At 39.4% G+C, this 16,609-nt stretch overlaps 1 protein-coding gene across 1 annotated transcript in view; it reads right to left on the reverse strand.

Moving 5' to 3' along the window:
* LOC139289917 (CUB and sushi domain-containing protein 3-like) overlaps positions 1-16,609 on the reverse strand; it is a 201,014-nt gene that overhangs the window by 76,491 nt on the left and 107,914 nt on the right. Inside the window, exons 33-37 of the mRNA XM_070911585.1 lie at positions 8,886-8,999; positions 8,185-8,280; positions 7,611-7,814; positions 1,616-1,740; positions 1,318-1,414 (exon numbers count right to left, since the gene is read on the reverse strand). Coding sequence (XP_070767686.1) covers positions 1,318-1,414; positions 1,616-1,740; positions 7,611-7,814; positions 8,185-8,280; positions 8,886-8,999 — 636 coding nt within the window. The remainder of the gene's footprint in view (positions 1-1,317; positions 1,415-1,615; positions 1,741-7,610; positions 7,815-8,184; positions 8,281-8,885; positions 9,000-16,609) is intronic.

Raw genomic sequence — 16,609 nt, forward strand, 5'->3', positions numbered from 1 at the left:
TTTTGTTAAACCATTATGTGGATTCCACTTCTTCATTTTAACCAGAGCCAAACTTTGATAAGAGTCTGGACACTGTGGCTTTCAGCAGCTGCCATTTCACCTCCATAACCTTGCTAAATGAGAGTTGCTGAGTATATCAGCAAGTACAAGCTCAATTATGGTGCAAAAAACAAAAATAAGCAGAGTGCCCCACATAATACAATAAATCACAGACAATCACTCACATTAAGAAATAAAATAGCAAACCAAGAGTCCTACGTCAGAAAACACACTGTCTTTTGGATAATCTGCAGTTTATGTAAGGCTTTTTGGATCAACCAGAAAAGAAAGCATTACAATAGCCAATGATATGCAACGATATACAGATCATAATTTCAAGCCAGCAACCAAATTCTCAGAATTTTTGGGAAGAGACAGTAACATGATATACACAGTGACAACATTCTATTTACTAAGGTCTCTACTTAAACATTTTCAAGAACAATGATCGTTGAAATACATGGATCACACATGCTGTCTCTGTTATACATTTTAAGGTGTAAATAATGTTTAACACACTTCCTGGACCTTCAGTCAGAGAAGAAAATGAAACCAGTGAGCACTAACATTGTCTATAATTCTGAATTTGCACTGCAGAATATTCTGTATGTGTGGCAACACTGAGGTCTGGGGTCATTATCTCTATTCCAGGCGTATGTCTTCTGCAATGTGCATGAAGACTTTTACATATATTCATAATCACCTTCATCACTAGCCCAAGATAAAATTGACTGCTAGCCATTTAAACTGCCTTAGCCTTTTCACACCGCACGCTGTCCTGCACAGTGACAGCTGTACTGTGGAGCTATTACAATACTTAGAGTTTTGTTCCAAAATGAGATATCCACCACTTTGACACCTAGTCTCATAAAACTGATAGCCGATATAGAGGCAGAAGTCATTATGCAACACCAGTCCCACTTATACTAGGATTCAGCATGTGAAATAATGTGATGGCCTGTTTCTAGGAGGTTACCATGTGGCAAGAGCACCATTCTCATTAGCGTGTGCCCTAAGGCAACACTACATTTGCAAAATTCCAGACTGAAACAAGAGCTACATTATGAAGATCTCAAATGCAGGGATAGGAACATTGTGCGAAGGAGGAGGGATATTTTTTCTTCTTTGACTTTAACTGGTTTTTAGACAGCATTCTCAAAAGGACATGCCAAATGTCATCAGCTCCATCACCACATCTGTCTGCTGCTGGGCCCCTGTGATGTCTGATTGAAATTGAAAGGGGAGCTGACAACTAAAATTCAGTTGTATCAGTTTTACCTGAGTAGCTACCAAGCCTTGGAGCATTGCCATCAACCCCATCAAAAAAATCCAGTGAGTCCCAGTTGTGTTCTGTGGCGAAGGTCACAACTTGAATCTGAAAGAGAAAGATGCCTTAATACATACGTAAAAAAGACAGCACGAAAAACACACAAATACAAAACACAGAAAACAAATGTAATTGAGCAGCAAAATGGCTGGCCGGATATAAAAAAGTATAAAAATTAATCCACCCAAAAAATCTTTTAATCTCTCATCAAACATTACACTAATAAGATCTGCATCTGTGTCCTCTCACTTGGATGCCGGCTCCCTCAGGAACAGAGATTTTCCAGGCACAGTTCAGATAGTTGGCATACGGCTCTGGGTATCCAGGAGAGAGGATAGTGCCTCTGCGGTCAGTTAACACCCCGCCGCAGGGAACTAGACAAAGGATAGCCGATTGAGAAAGAGAGAGAAAAAAGAGTCAGTCACGACAAAAATTCAGGCTGAAAGATGTGAAGTCTACACACACACACACACACACACACACACACACACACACACACACACACACACACACACACACACACACACACACACACACACACACACACACACACACACACACCTGCAGAGCCAGGAGTGGGCAGGGGTCACAGTGGGAAAGTACCAAAATGTCGAGCATTTAAAAGCATCATTCCAACTAGTATAAATGACCACTAATACATGGATTTTAAATAAGCATCTGTAAAATCACTTTATGTGATATAATTCTATGGACCAAGAAAAGATTGGTGTCATAATAAAGCCAGCCATGACAATGACAGGTTCTACTTAAGGTATGTAATGTAAATGTGCTTTATTTTATGACAGTTTTGAACCAGAACATGCATCCTTGTCCACATGAAATCACTGTCATTTATTACTCAGTGGAGCTTTGTGTGGCAGCACAAACTCGCCTCTCGCTCCCCGCAGACGTAAACAGTTCAACCCTGATGTGTAATTTTATCTCTCGCAGGCCACACAAAATCACATCTTTGCTATTCCTCTCTAAGCGCACCATGTTTCAACCAGTGCCACAAGTAACATATTTATCAAGCCTCTCAGCGCTCAGATGAATGTTGAATTTGTGTCACTGGCCAGGTTATGCTGACATTGTCAAGCACTGTGATATATTTGAAGAGTAAAAATCAAAATGAAAAAAGGGCAATAACAGCTGCAATTTCTTTATTGCTTTTCAGATGGGTGCCAATTGGCCTTGTATCCGGCCAGTGACGTTCTACACAGTGTTTGGCTCCACTTTTTGTCCATTAAGGATTGTGGTAACCCAGCCTTGAAGACCAGAATCCTTTGGATTATTACACACAACAAAACACAGAACAAAATGCATTTGCTTTCTACTGAAATGTAGTTCTGCTGGCTAATACAGAGAGAAGCAATGACCTATTAAACTGATGAGATCACAAGAAGAGAAGTCAAGTGTTTTTGCTTTTACTTTGCTGCTTTGCTCTGTTGAGATCTGCTGTCACCAGCTGGAGCGTGTCATACATCTGTTAAGCCAGTATATGTGTTTCAACATTAATGACATCCTGTTTTCTACAAAAAGAAGCTGTATAAAAGTCTGTATCCAAGCCCAGTGACAAAAATGCATGATCTCCTTTGTTCCTTTTCTCACTTCACTCCTGATGCAGAAACAATCCTTAGATTAAACTGCAGGTCAGAGAAACAATGGACCTTTATCACTTTTACACCCAACCAATTAACTGTTTTTTCAGTCCTCTGATGTTCAAGGTTAGCTAGCATTTGTATGTGACAGTTTTCCTATAGGACCATGAACAAAGCTGTCACTCAGGGCTGATGAGGTCCATCAGATGTTTAGCAGAGTACTACAATGCGTTCTCACAATGAAGAGCCAGCTGGTATTTGTCAAGAGCAAGGGTTTACCCTGTACAGGTCAATGATAATGTTTTCGATATCCATGAGCAACTGGAGGGTTCGATGTGAAAGACAAGGGGAGACACAGAAAACAAGAGAAAAAAGAAATATGCTACTTATCACAAAGAACCCTGTTCCTTTTCTTCCCAGTGACACATTAGAGAAAATGATTTCTATACTGTACGTTACAGCAATCACACTTTCATATAATCACCACCACAGTAATGTCATCTTCAGCCAACGCATGACACATGTCCACTATTCAGTGTTGAAATCGATTAACTCCTGCGTCAAGACTGAAGGAGAACAGCTCATGTAATTGTTTTGAAGTCTGCTCTGCAAATGAAAAATGAAGGTCAATGTCTGGACTCTGTACTAGTACTATAGTCAGAGTGTCATATCCTGTGGACACCGGCTAAGGGCTACTTGAAGGTATGAAGTGCCTATACACTAAATAAAAAAGTTAATGACTGAGTGACTAGACTATCATTGTCGGTAACCTAGTATTCTATTTAATAATTTCCTGCTGTCTCTCCAAGATCTCCTTTATACAAAATTAAGGGCAGAACATAGTAGTACACATAATAATTATGCTATTCATCATCAGATCTTCATTAGTTCCAACCTTCAATGCTGAAACAAAGGTCTGAGAAATAACATTTTTCTTTAAGAATAACAAAATAAAGGGCTGCTCTGTTTTACTTCAATTCTTCCAGCATGAGACCACCATTTTGAACAAGCAACAGACCTATTCCAGGGAAAGACCCAGTATTTCAGTATAACTTAACAGCTCCTTTGAGTCCCCTGAGCTGTCAGTTAATGTAATTGGTCGAGCAAGATTGGAAATCATGACACTCATAAAAGCATGGAGGCTCTACACCCATCTCAATCAGTGGCAGGCTCATATGTCAGAGCGTGGGGACTGCACACATTATGAGACACCATTTAGCCCTCTATGATATGCAGGGAATACACAGCAACGTTTAATTACAAGTGTTTTAATCAAGATATCAAAAACCTATCTGCACATAATGTGTTTCACATGCACTACTTTAATGTAATATTTCAAGTATATATCCGTAAAATGTTTCTTATACTTCTTTGTTTTTAGCATACATAAATCTTACAAATGTTATATTTATATTAATTAAATTTCAAATGTAAATTATGCAGGCAAAAACTATGTAAACTAATATACAGCAATCATATCTTCTAATGTCTCTGTTATCTTCGCTTTCTCTTTATAATAAGCATTAGGGTTTAACTCTCCACTCTAAATGCAAACTTGTTTTCTTTGTATAATTAAGCACCAAATCGAACAACACTGCCAATATTTCAAGGCTACAGTGAAGACAACTATGAAAAACTCTCTCAAAGCTCTCCCAAAATTGCACAGGACAGTTTGATTAGAATTGAATGTTGAGAAAATGTTGTGGCTCCCATTCTCAGGGCAAAATTGTGTTTTTTGGAGGCTAAAATAAATTACCAATATTAGCCAGTTGGTCAAAGTCATTATGGATAATACTTACAGTGAGCAAAATAGAACATCAACACAGGATAATGACAAAAAACTGTTTACAAAATACAAATTGCTTTTTGTATGTGGTCTTAACGGTTTGGAGGGGTGGGTGGTGGGACTTTTCGTTTTTTAATCTAAATTAAATATGTTGCTTTAGAATTTGTACCGCTTGAAGAGATGCTAAAAATACACTGTTAGTCAAACTGGCAGTAATTTCCACTTTCATTACAGAAACCTCAGTAAACTCAAAACTAAACTAAAAGTAGCAGCTCATCTTGCTCCAGAGAGGAACTCTGGCCCGGCCTTACCACACACCCCCAGACTGAGACACTTTAATTGGTCTTGGTCTTGGGAGGCTATTTCAAAACAAGAACCCACTGTTTAAAAACAAGCTTGGTGTGACACTGTTTACTTGTTGACACCTTCGAAAAACAGTGAACAGTCAATTCCATGGTGTGGGCATACTCAGTATGAATCATGGCTATCTTTGATCTTATGTAATTTTGGGCAGTCATGATTTTCTACAATCAGAAGTGATTTAGTTTGTGAGATTCAGCTGCCTTTCTCTCAGTTGTGCAGGGAACAGAAAATCAAGCTCATCTATCAATTTTTACCTACACTTTACTTTTACCGTAACCTGTAAAAGACCCTGGTTCATTTCCACAATCTAATAATGATACAAGCAGATGTTGAAACAGATTCCACCATTTACACACAACACTGAAAAACTGAGAGATCATCTGCATTACTTTCATTTTCAAAAGCTCGCTTTAAGTACTTTAAGTCAAACTCCATCTGGAAACAAAACATCTATTTACTCAAGTCAACTATTTCCATAAAATTCAACAGAGGCCACCCAAACATTATGCATCCATTCAGCCGAGGGTAATTAAATCACGAAAGAACGTTGTGCTGGCGCAACTCAACAGCAAAGCCTTAATTCAGCGGCTTTGTATTTGTGAAATGGAAAGCGAAACAAGTGTTGCATGACGAGCCGGGTCAATCACAGCTGGACAAGAAGTTGGAAATGTATCTTCTGAAACACAGGTACCTCACAGGAGAGCGGTGTCTGATGCCATCATATCCTATAAAGAGGGCTTGAGTAATTGAGCATAGTGTTTTTGTTGAAGCTTCCATGAAACTGTATCCATTATTCTGGACGAGTACACTGCCGCTGGGGGAGATGCTGCAGCCAGATTCAATCTCCAGATAAAAATCACTGTGTTTAAAATGGAACTGCGCGTGCCACTGCTATTCCCTTACCACTTGGCAGTAAACTCGGATGAACCCTGGCTTGAAATCTCCCGCACACAACGTCTAGGGTTATTTGTTAGCTGGCACAAGGCCTGACTTCAATGTGTTTCTCCCAACTTCATCTATACTTCTTTATCTTCCCATGGAAGACATGTGGGTGTCTTTGAGAGCATGTCTTTCTGCATGTTGACATGTTTGGGTAAAAGCGTGTGTAGACAATGCATGTAAATCTGGTCATGTGTACAAAAGTGGGGTGTGTTTAGGTCTATGCATATCTATGCAGGTATATGGTTAATACATATTAAGGAAATGGATAGAGCAATTGTAAGTGATTGGGATACATATACAGTATATGCATTTTCAGATGTTTTTGGCCACTGGGGGCAGCAGAAACAATTTGTGAACACAACATTGACATGTCATCACATTTTAAGTTGATATGGTGAACTTGTTAGCAATCAGTTGCTAATCTACACATTCAGCACCTACGGAACAACATTATCCTTCATTTGGAGTTGTGTTTCTGGCCACCTGGCAAAAGTTCAACACCCACTCTCTTTAGCTCTGTTTTTTTTCTCTACCAACTCCTGAGGGAAACATCTGTCTTTTTACCTGCTCAATGCTCCACTATGTTCACCTGCTAATGTAGTCTCTGAATGTGTCAGTCAGTTTGGTGCTGAGCTGGTAGTGTACACTGGGTTTATAGAGAGTTTTCACTGAAATCAGCAACCTGCTGCGGTCCAAAACAAAAAAATGTGGCTGGACAGATAAATAAAGCAACGTAAAGTCGACGGAGCTGCAGATTCTGGTGATAATTCACTGTCACTACCAGCGATGCCTTTCACATTGTTTTGACATTATCACTCATTTGATACATTGTTATTGTAAAAATAACGTCTATAGCCACTTTAACCTTGTAAAGTGTATAGTACGACGCTTAGCTTCACAAAGTTCCGCTATATTTCTGGGTATTGTACACATAATTTCAGATGGGACAGTGAACCTGAGAAAAACTGGTACCTCAGTGTATAAAAGTATGATATATAGCATTACAATGCCTGCATAATGCATCATGAGAGTAAACTTTTATGATGCATTATAATGTATTATTACATCCATAAATCATTTCTGTGTTTCTAATGTTTTGTATACCTCCATTTACATATGTATTAGAAACACGTTCTATTGCAGGTCTGTTGTGTTGAACTGAAACTGTTAAATAATAATAAACCAAAAATATGAAGTGCATTAGAGATACACAGAGAAAGTCACCCAAAGTGGGTGTTGCTGTTGGACATATTCATTTTACACTGCTATTTATTTTCCCATTAGTCTGGCAAGACACGGGAACCAAAATCCCTTGTCTGGGCAGAATATTTATGTGACACTTTGTTGTGTTTGTCCTTGCCTCTTTCTTCCTGTCTGAACTATCAAGACCAGAGATAGGCGGATGCTTTGCAACGGGTGACAGACATTAGGATAAGTAATGACCAACCGCTTTTGTGCACCTGCTTCATCTTTTTGGATCTGTGTGTGTGTGTGTGTGTGTGTGTATGTGCGCATGCAGGGGGTGAGGTGAGGGTTGGAGGGTGAGGACGCTTACCAACACATGTGGGCACAGTGCCGTTCCACTGGGCCAGGGCATTGGGCACGGCCTCACACCTGATGGCGTTGGAGCCGTGCAGCGTGTAGCCTGGATTGCATTCAAACAGTACCACCATACCGATGCCAAAATCGTTCCCTATCCGCTTCCCAAACCGGGGCTCAGGGACCGAGCTACATTGAGTGGCGCTTGTCCGGGGGACGGCTAGGGATAAGAGAGGAGGAAGCGAGCATGAGAGGAAGAAAGAGTGGTGGGTGGGTGTGGTAGGCAAAAAGACAACAGGGAGGAGAGATGGCATGACAAAGGAGGCAGAGAGAAATGGCAAAGCCCTTGTGGATCTCCTTGCACGTCATTAGTCACTCTCTTCTGCTGTGCCAGGATAGGCTGTTTGATTCCACATCATCCTGCTCCGCTCAGCCATGCCCAGCACAGCCAATGGTTCTCAGCTGAACAGCCCTATACGTGATGAGTGCAAGGCTAAAGTGTCTTTTTTCAAAAGCAAGTAAATGGACTCAATGCACCAAATAAGTTTCCACATCACAATTCTGGAAACGTATCAGAAAAACACCCTTACCTTGGTAAACAAAATGAAATCCTTTGGCTGTATCTGTTCCATTTGTGGTAAACTTGAGTATTATCTTGTTTCCTGAACTCAAAGGGAGTGTCTCGCCTAAATAACAAAATCAAAAGGAGACATTATCAACTCTTTTAGATGATGCTGTTTCCACAGATAACATGTAGACAAAGTAACACATAATTGACACATTATGAACATAAGCTCTGCATGACCTTATTAACTGTAAATTAATCTGGAAAAAGAAGGAAAATATTGTTTCAGTTCTGTGTAACAGGTAGTTGTTTGTGTCTTATCTGCAGTAGTGTTATAAATGGAAGCAGCAGATCTGATTAATTTGTATGTTTTCACATTGTGTCACAGTCTGACACAATCTACAACATCTGGTTTTGTTATTTTAATTGGGACCTCAGGAGTTTGTTCAATTGTAATCATAATGTATTATGTATCATCATCATGTTTCATTATATCATCATTACAGAAATGTAAGAAGGAAAAGAAAAATCATTATCCATGGCAGCATAAAGCTAAGATTTTAGATTTGTAATTTTGTCTGGGAAAAATAGTTATTTGATTTGAATTGAACCGAGAGATGGATGTGCTGTCTTGCCTGCAGTGCAAAATGCTGTACTTGACAGAACTGCTCATACCAATGAGCTAGTAGCATAAATAAATTAAGGGTTTCAGAGTTATGTTTTTACCTGAGTGGGATCCATATATGGAGGAGAGAAGCGCTGAATCTGTGGAGGATCCATCATAGATCTCGACCACATCACTGGTCAAAGTCTGGAATACCACAAACTGGCCAAACAGCACTGCAAAGAAAGGAGCGGTAGTACATCAGAACATGATTTTGCAGCAATCAAAAATTATATGTCAACATTCAGCCCATTCACTGGGGTTTTTATTGTCCCTGGGAGGCAATTATTAGGTAAGCTGCTGAGAATTTGATTTTATCTTTTCAGTCTTTAAAGAGTCTGGCTGCTGCTTTGACAAAGCTGACACCTTGAACCAGTAACACAGAGGTTAACGTTGTTTTGACTGGAGTAGTCCCTTCTGTTTGAAGGGTCATGTATGCAATCTAATTTGCATGTGTCTCTCCCCAGATTGAAGACCATGGAAAACATTTCTACCCAACCAATTTGTCATAACACTTCCTTTAATCTTTAAATAAAATATGATTGGCAGAATTTATGGACTAAATCTCTCTTTACTTGAGTAAATTTGGCTTTAAAGGTCGGATATAATTCTCCAAAACGCTGCTGACATGCCATGGTGACACACTTAGACAGAGCAGTCTGTCCTGACTGTACTGAACCAGTTAGTTTTCCATGCTGAGGGGAGACTTTTTTCCCTGTTATTTCAACTCAGTGTGATCCACTGTAACTCTCCTTACTGAAAATACTTATTCAGCCACTCCTGCTTTCAATCAATCACGACATCAGTATCTATCTGATACCAACTAGGACCAGACAATACAAAAAGTATTTACAATCTATTTGAGATAATTTTGTCACAAATGCAAAATTCTGCCCATAGACACCCTTTACAATATTGCAGAGGCACATTTACCAGAAGCATGATACACGTTGGGTTTATTTCATGAGACAAAACACGAGGTTCATGTTGTAAAATGATCAGCCATGTAATAAGACTTTCTTGTGCTACTTGTGTGTGTGTGTGTGTGTGTGTGTGTGTGTGTGTGTGTGTGTGTGTGTGTGAGCCAGTGAGGAATCTGAGACACAGAGATCGTCGAGAAATGTTGTCTACAGATTGTCAGTAAAGGAAGTTCATGTCAATGTGTCTTTTGTTTTGGGAATAAAGAAACATTTGAACAGTTCTATAAATGTTGGAGAAGAAGGAAGAAAGCAACATGAACATGTTCTGATTGACAGCTTGTTTGTATTATTTTCTTAGTCCTGGTCAAACCAGCACATTGTAAAGTGTTGCAGTGTAATGCAGACACTTAAGCCAGAACCTTTTAATTCGATGCTAAATTTGCATTCTTTTAATTATTTTTTGCCTACAACATAACTAACAGTGATTAATAATGTCAATCAATAATAAATTTCATCACGATGTTATTAACCTATTTCACCCAGCTCTGCCATTTTGCCATACACTTAATATGGACACACATTTACCAAGGTGGGGTTTGTGTTTGTTTAGTCTTTAAATACCAATTCATTTTACTCCAGTGTTAAGAGAAAATACAAATGCGCAGGACAGCATTAACAGACTCAATAAAAATTGTGACTTTTGGTGCAATACGCTTCCTGGAAAGGAGCTTTTTATAGGTCACTATTTCCTCAAGCAAAGTAGTATCTGCTCACCTACTGTAAACTTAAGTGACATTTTCTTAACAACCAATAATAAGGCTTTCCTTTGATTTTTTTTTTTTACCTCTCTTTGGTGTGCCATGGCATTTAACATGTGGAGAATAACCTTCACAGAATACAGTAAACTACTTAAAGTCAAACTAAAATCACATTTAGTCATCCCTTTTTGCAGTCAAAAATAATGTCAGTGTTAAGTTCAATGTATTGTTATAGTTTTTTATAATTTAAAAAGGGGGGGGGAAAGGGTCTTTGGGGAAATATCAGAAATAATCCTTTTCCTCTCAACAGCTGGAGGGGCATGTTGCTGTCTGTGTGTGATTGACAACAGCTTGCAGGCTGAGCCCCAGCAGAAGAACGAGAGGAAAATTAAACTAACTTGGACAGAAGCTACATGTCATGGACAGACAGCGTGTTGGTGGTGGTATTGAAGAGTAAGGAGCACACCAGCATCTAACCAGACCAAAGTGACATTTGCAGGTACGTAGACGGAAAACTACTGGTATTCCGATGGATTCATGCAAAACTAGGGGGCGCCATCATGAATATATATATATATATAATTTCTCCCTTATGGTTTCTAAATTTTTTCAAAGGGGAACACAGGACAAGCGATTTACAGAGCTTACAGATGTATGCATAAAAGATGCAATTAAATTTCAGTTGGACTGACCTGAGACCACAGGTTACTGCATGGAGAGGGCATCTGGACTTAATGTCTTTGCAGAATCTGACCTTTAATCTTTAAACTGCCTTCACTACATGACATGTCACGTGCGAACATTGTTGTTTATTACAAAAATAATAATTAAATCTCACCCTCAGTGAGGGAAACTACTGAGAACTTATGTTAATGAACAGAGAATTATTTAAATAATGTCCTGCATGAATATTTCCAATTAAGCATTCCTGATTATATCAATGTGTACACGCCCCTGAAAATAATCTGATCTTTCTCCAACCAAATCAATAGACATGGCCGACTGGATCACTACTTCTCTGATAACATGTGTGTTTGTGTATGTGCGGTTGTGCATGCCAGTGTGCATAAAAGTGCTGCATGCGTGTGGATTACCAATGGTAAAATTACATCCTAAATCTCGCCCTCTGGTGCACAGGCATCTTGTAGAAGCTACATAGTCTTTACGCACTTCTCTCTTATCCTCTCTCTCTCTCTCTCTCTCTCTCTTCTGCCCGTCTCTCTACCCTTCATCCTGATGAAGATGGACGGCTATTGCGTCACTGCATTAAGTCTATTTTCTGTGCGTACCATGGGGCTGAGATCATTAGTGTCCTCACCGTGTTTTTCCCCAACCGCCAGCTAATATCTGTCAACAATCAGGCAACAACAGCCACAGTGTTGGTGGTTAATTGAGGCGGTGCACACAACAGGTTCTTACTACGGTTTAGGTAAACCTCCATCACATCACCAAGGTAAGCAGCATCTTACACTGTGCCATTCCTGTCATATGGAAAAGCATGTGCCTGCATCACAGGTTGTGTTCAGCTACAGCTGATATATAGTATAGCTTCAGCTATCACAACCGTAATGACATTTGATTCATAAGAGGAGCAGGTTATGAAAATAAATGAAAAGCTACTGATATTTTACTTTCCCAAGAAAATGAACAGTCTCACACAGTTTCAATGATCCAGTATGTCGAGTGGTTTGAAAAGAGTTCATTTAAAAGAATAATAGTTAACAAATAACACCATCATAGCTCTAGCACAGAGGGAATATTAGTATGAAATACCATCCTGGTTTTAACAATTGGGTTTAATCTGTGAGAAATAGCATTCCTAGATAGCAAGATCATCTGAAATACTAAATTATATGTGGCTTCATCAAGCATTAATCTTAAAGCATAATCCTAATTCTTCATCAGCTTTGTAAATAGAAAGAACAAATACAGTCTATGTTCATAAAAAGAATAGTAAACCTGTTTAAACCATTAGCTCTCTCAGCTAACCAATGAACTAACATTGTAACAAGTTGCAGTCAATACAGCCGAGTTAAATGTGCCACGGAAATAAAGTAACAAGTTTTAAACAAGTGAAAGTAGCTGCTCTAACTGGTTCACAGACATGCTAGTTAAGTATAATTGGGCCATGTTGTGAAGAGCAGACTTCAATGCTAAAAAAGAAGGCAGTTTCCGGCCAGTAATAGCTTTTGCCAATGTGTTAGCTACATCCACATGCCTCAAGGCAAAATACACACAAACCCCACCACAAAAGGTGTAAAAAACACTTGCAACAGAGGCAATTGCTAAAGGTAAAAAAAATGGCAGCATATGTTTATCCTTCTGGCTATGAATAATGGAGCAGCTTCCTGTCGTCTTCACTTTGTAGCTGTACGGATCTCCTCTGGCATGTAGCCTCACAGTACAGCATTGTAAAATCGTTATACCCGTCACATAACTAAGAAAGACACAGCAAGAGAGAGAATGAGAGGCACAGTTAGAAACTAAACTGAGAGAACAAACGCCCCCTAACAGCCACTGGAGGTAATGCTGCACTTTATATCCCAAGAGAGAGGGTTTTGGACCGAGTGACTGACCAAACTGACAGTGCTGAAGACATGGAGCAAGCGAGGAGGAGGAGAAAATGTGTTTCTATGTTTTTATAATAATGGTGCCTTACTACTTATCCTGTGTGTCATGAAGCAGATTGAACACACACAACAGCAAGTCAAATGACAGCCAAAAAAACTCTGACAAAGCAAAAAAACAAAACTGCAAATGCGCGCACACACACACACACAAAAAAAAAAGGCTCACACAGAGCAGCACAGACAGACCTGTTTCTTTATCTGTTGAATAGCAGGAATACCTATGGCTGAACCAGGGTCTGAATAAGAGATGATTTCTTTTACCCTTAGGGACAGCTCACTGCTGTGGTATTAGCATACTGACACCATGCTATGTTGAATAGGCTGCACTCCTCTGCTTTGTGAACACACACACAAACACGATCACATGTATACACACTCTCACAAGTACAGGGTCGCCCATCTCTGCCTCTAATCCAAAGTCAGCCAAGCATGACTCCAATCTGCTCCTTTGCTGTAATCGTGTCCAGATATTAAGTCAATAAATCATTGTAAACTTGTTACCTAATTTATGCAGGACCATGATGAACCTTTTGTCCTCTGGGCATAGTCATGGTAGTGTAACGCAATGCATTTGGACAATGGACTACATTTTCATGCCTGCATCTTCACCTTGAATTATCCCAAAGCAGTTAAGTCGCTGTAATCGCATACCTCTTTGGGTATTAGATCATGATTCTAGTGCATTCCTGTATCTCATACCATTAGTAGAGAGATATGGCCGTGTGTGTGGGGCTTAAATAATTTTCCTTGCGTGTGAAAGCAGTGGCTGTGATGGTTTCTACTATCCTTGGTGGTTTCTACCAGATTTTAATAGATTCCAGGGACTGCTTAAATCAGGGGTGCCCAATACGTCGACCGCAATCTACCGGTCGATCGCAAAGGTAGTGTGGGTAGATCGCATGGCATTAAAAAAAATAGACGTCAGCCTATCATCCATCCTCCCTATGAAATTTGTCACTTGGTTGACATACAGGGCAGCCAGTCTGACATCTGATCTTTTCTGACACATGGGTCACCGCGCATGCGCGTACAAGCACGCCAAGTGCGGCAAAACTCTAGCAAGCTGCTGAGTTTATTAAGTCCAAATACCGTTCCACCTTGACTGATGATCATTTGGAAGTGTGCTACTGTCCGGACTATGCATCCCTGGCTGATTCCATTCAGTGCAAGTCATTGTCAGTAAGGTAATGACAAAAAATGCAGAGTTATATTGTGCAATATGGGTTCATGCAGTTATGCAAGGTACACCAACATATATTGTACATATAAAGAATACTCAATATATTTATAAATAAATATATGTTTTGCATTTTTATAGTAGGTAGATCATTTAAACTTATAAGTAGCTCGCATGCTGAAAAAGTGTGTGCACCCCTGGCTTAAATTAATCATGTGATTAAAGCAATAGTGTCTGGGTGGTCATACATTACAGTCATTTACAGAAAACAAAGGGAAGGGAGCACAGTCTCATAGTCTCAGTCAACGCTTTAAAATACACTTTATAAGATACACGAGCTAAAGTTGCAAGAGATTTCTGCTTCAAAACAGCCTCAATTCTTTGAGGCATGGATTCAACAAAGTTCATTCTTCTTGGTTCATTCTGACTCAATACACACAGTTCCTGCAGACATTTGCCAGCGCATTCACACTGTGAAAATCCCTTGCTACCACATCTCAAAGGTGCTCTATTGGGCTGGAATCTGGAGAAAGTGCAGGGAAGTGAAGTAAATTAAAATCACTGTCATGTTCCTGGAACCATTTCAGGATGATGAGTGCTTTGTGACAAGGCTTGTTTCAAGTATCCATTTGAAAAAGTGTAGACTGTGGCGATGAATGGATGCACCTGGTCAGTAACAATGTCCAAGTATGTTGTGGTGTCTGAGTGGTGCTCAGACGGTATTAAGGGCAGTAATGTGTGCCAAGAAAACATCACCACACCATTACGCTACAACAAACACCCTGTGTCCTGTACGGTGTGGAGCTGGCAAGAGGATTCCACCATTCACAGTTTACTCCAACTTCTTTACCTCGATTTTAACCTTATCTTTTACTTCTTGGATGCTAAACAATAAAAAGGAACTTTGCATTTAGTGTGTTTACAATAACATATTTTACCATGATGGATATATACTAAATGTTACTATACTATGTATATGTATACTGTCACTATACACACAAACTAGACTTTAGGCTTACACTTCTCTGTACATCAATAGTTGACACATCGCTTAGTTTCACAGCAAACATAGATCACTGGAAAATATTATGTAAAACTGTGATTAAATACATCTTTTCTGTGCAATATTATACATAAAACTCAAGTAAAAATGTTGTCAAACGTAACCCCTCTTTTTGAAGGTGTATATTGTTAACTGCCCAACACTGTAAGTGTTAACTTTCATTTCCTGTCAAGAAAGAGGTGTTGTCACTTCATTTTAACTGTTAACAGGGCATTGCTGAAAGGGAGCCAACCTGCCATGTATAAACCAAGATTAAATACATGCCCCCCATTTAGATGGAGACAGTAGTTTGAGTCCAGCAGCAAAGTTTGGACTGACAATATGGTTGTGGTTTTGCTGTTCTAATGGCCAATTTGTCCAAATGACTTGCTTTCTTCGTCACAGGCAAATTAGAATGTAGGAAATGAGTGACCTTGATTGTAAAGTCCATATTGTGACAAGATTTATGTCAACACATAACTGAAATCAGGATGAGGTTGAGGATGGGTCTCAATTTGACCAATTTCAGAACTGTTTAGAAGCTAAGAAATATCAGATGATGTGTTACAGGTTGGGGAAATCGAGAGAAAACTAAAACGTAAGGGCTCCCCTATTAAGAGAAAACAAGAGCAGAAGAGGCTAGGGAATAGACAACATATCTGATTGCCTTAATGCTACTGCTCCTCTATTACAAACTTTGGCTGCACTTTTCAGTTTTCATCTGGTTTCTTTATCATCTCAGAGTTTGGGATGGACTCCTTTCCCTGTCAAAAACAAGGGCATGTGCGGCAGATAGGATCATTACAATACAGCAGGGAAGAGAAATGTCATAATCTTAGAAAGGCTCTTTCAGTCTCTGTCCTTCCTCCCTCCGCTATTTGATCTTTCTTCTACAGAATGAATGAGCACGGCCCACTGGATCACTGGTGTGTTGTGTGTAGTTGATTGATTGTGATAAAACTCATGTATGCCAGCCAGGAAAAAGAAATTCCACAATACAAGGTTGACATCCTCATGTGTGTACTATCTTGTACATACACTGGTTGAAAGAGAGAAATGTTGTTGAGTTATAAAGAGGTGTTTTTGAGGAGTTGTTGAACACAAAGACTTCTGTCTAAAAATGATGACATTCATTATGTTTAAATGCTTACCAGCATTTCTGAGACAGCACCTTTGATGCTTAGAGAGATGTGTATAATTGTTAGGGGACCTTTTTGAACTGCTGTCTGTAATACCTGCGTTAGTAATCTCTTTTCCTC

Source organism: Enoplosus armatus, chromosome 9 (genome assembly GCF_043641665.1).
Source record: "Enoplosus armatus isolate fEnoArm2 chromosome 9, fEnoArm2.hap1, whole genome shotgun sequence".
In the NCBI taxonomy this organism is placed as follows: domain Eukaryota; kingdom Metazoa; phylum Chordata; class Actinopteri; order Centrarchiformes; family Enoplosidae; genus Enoplosus; species Enoplosus armatus.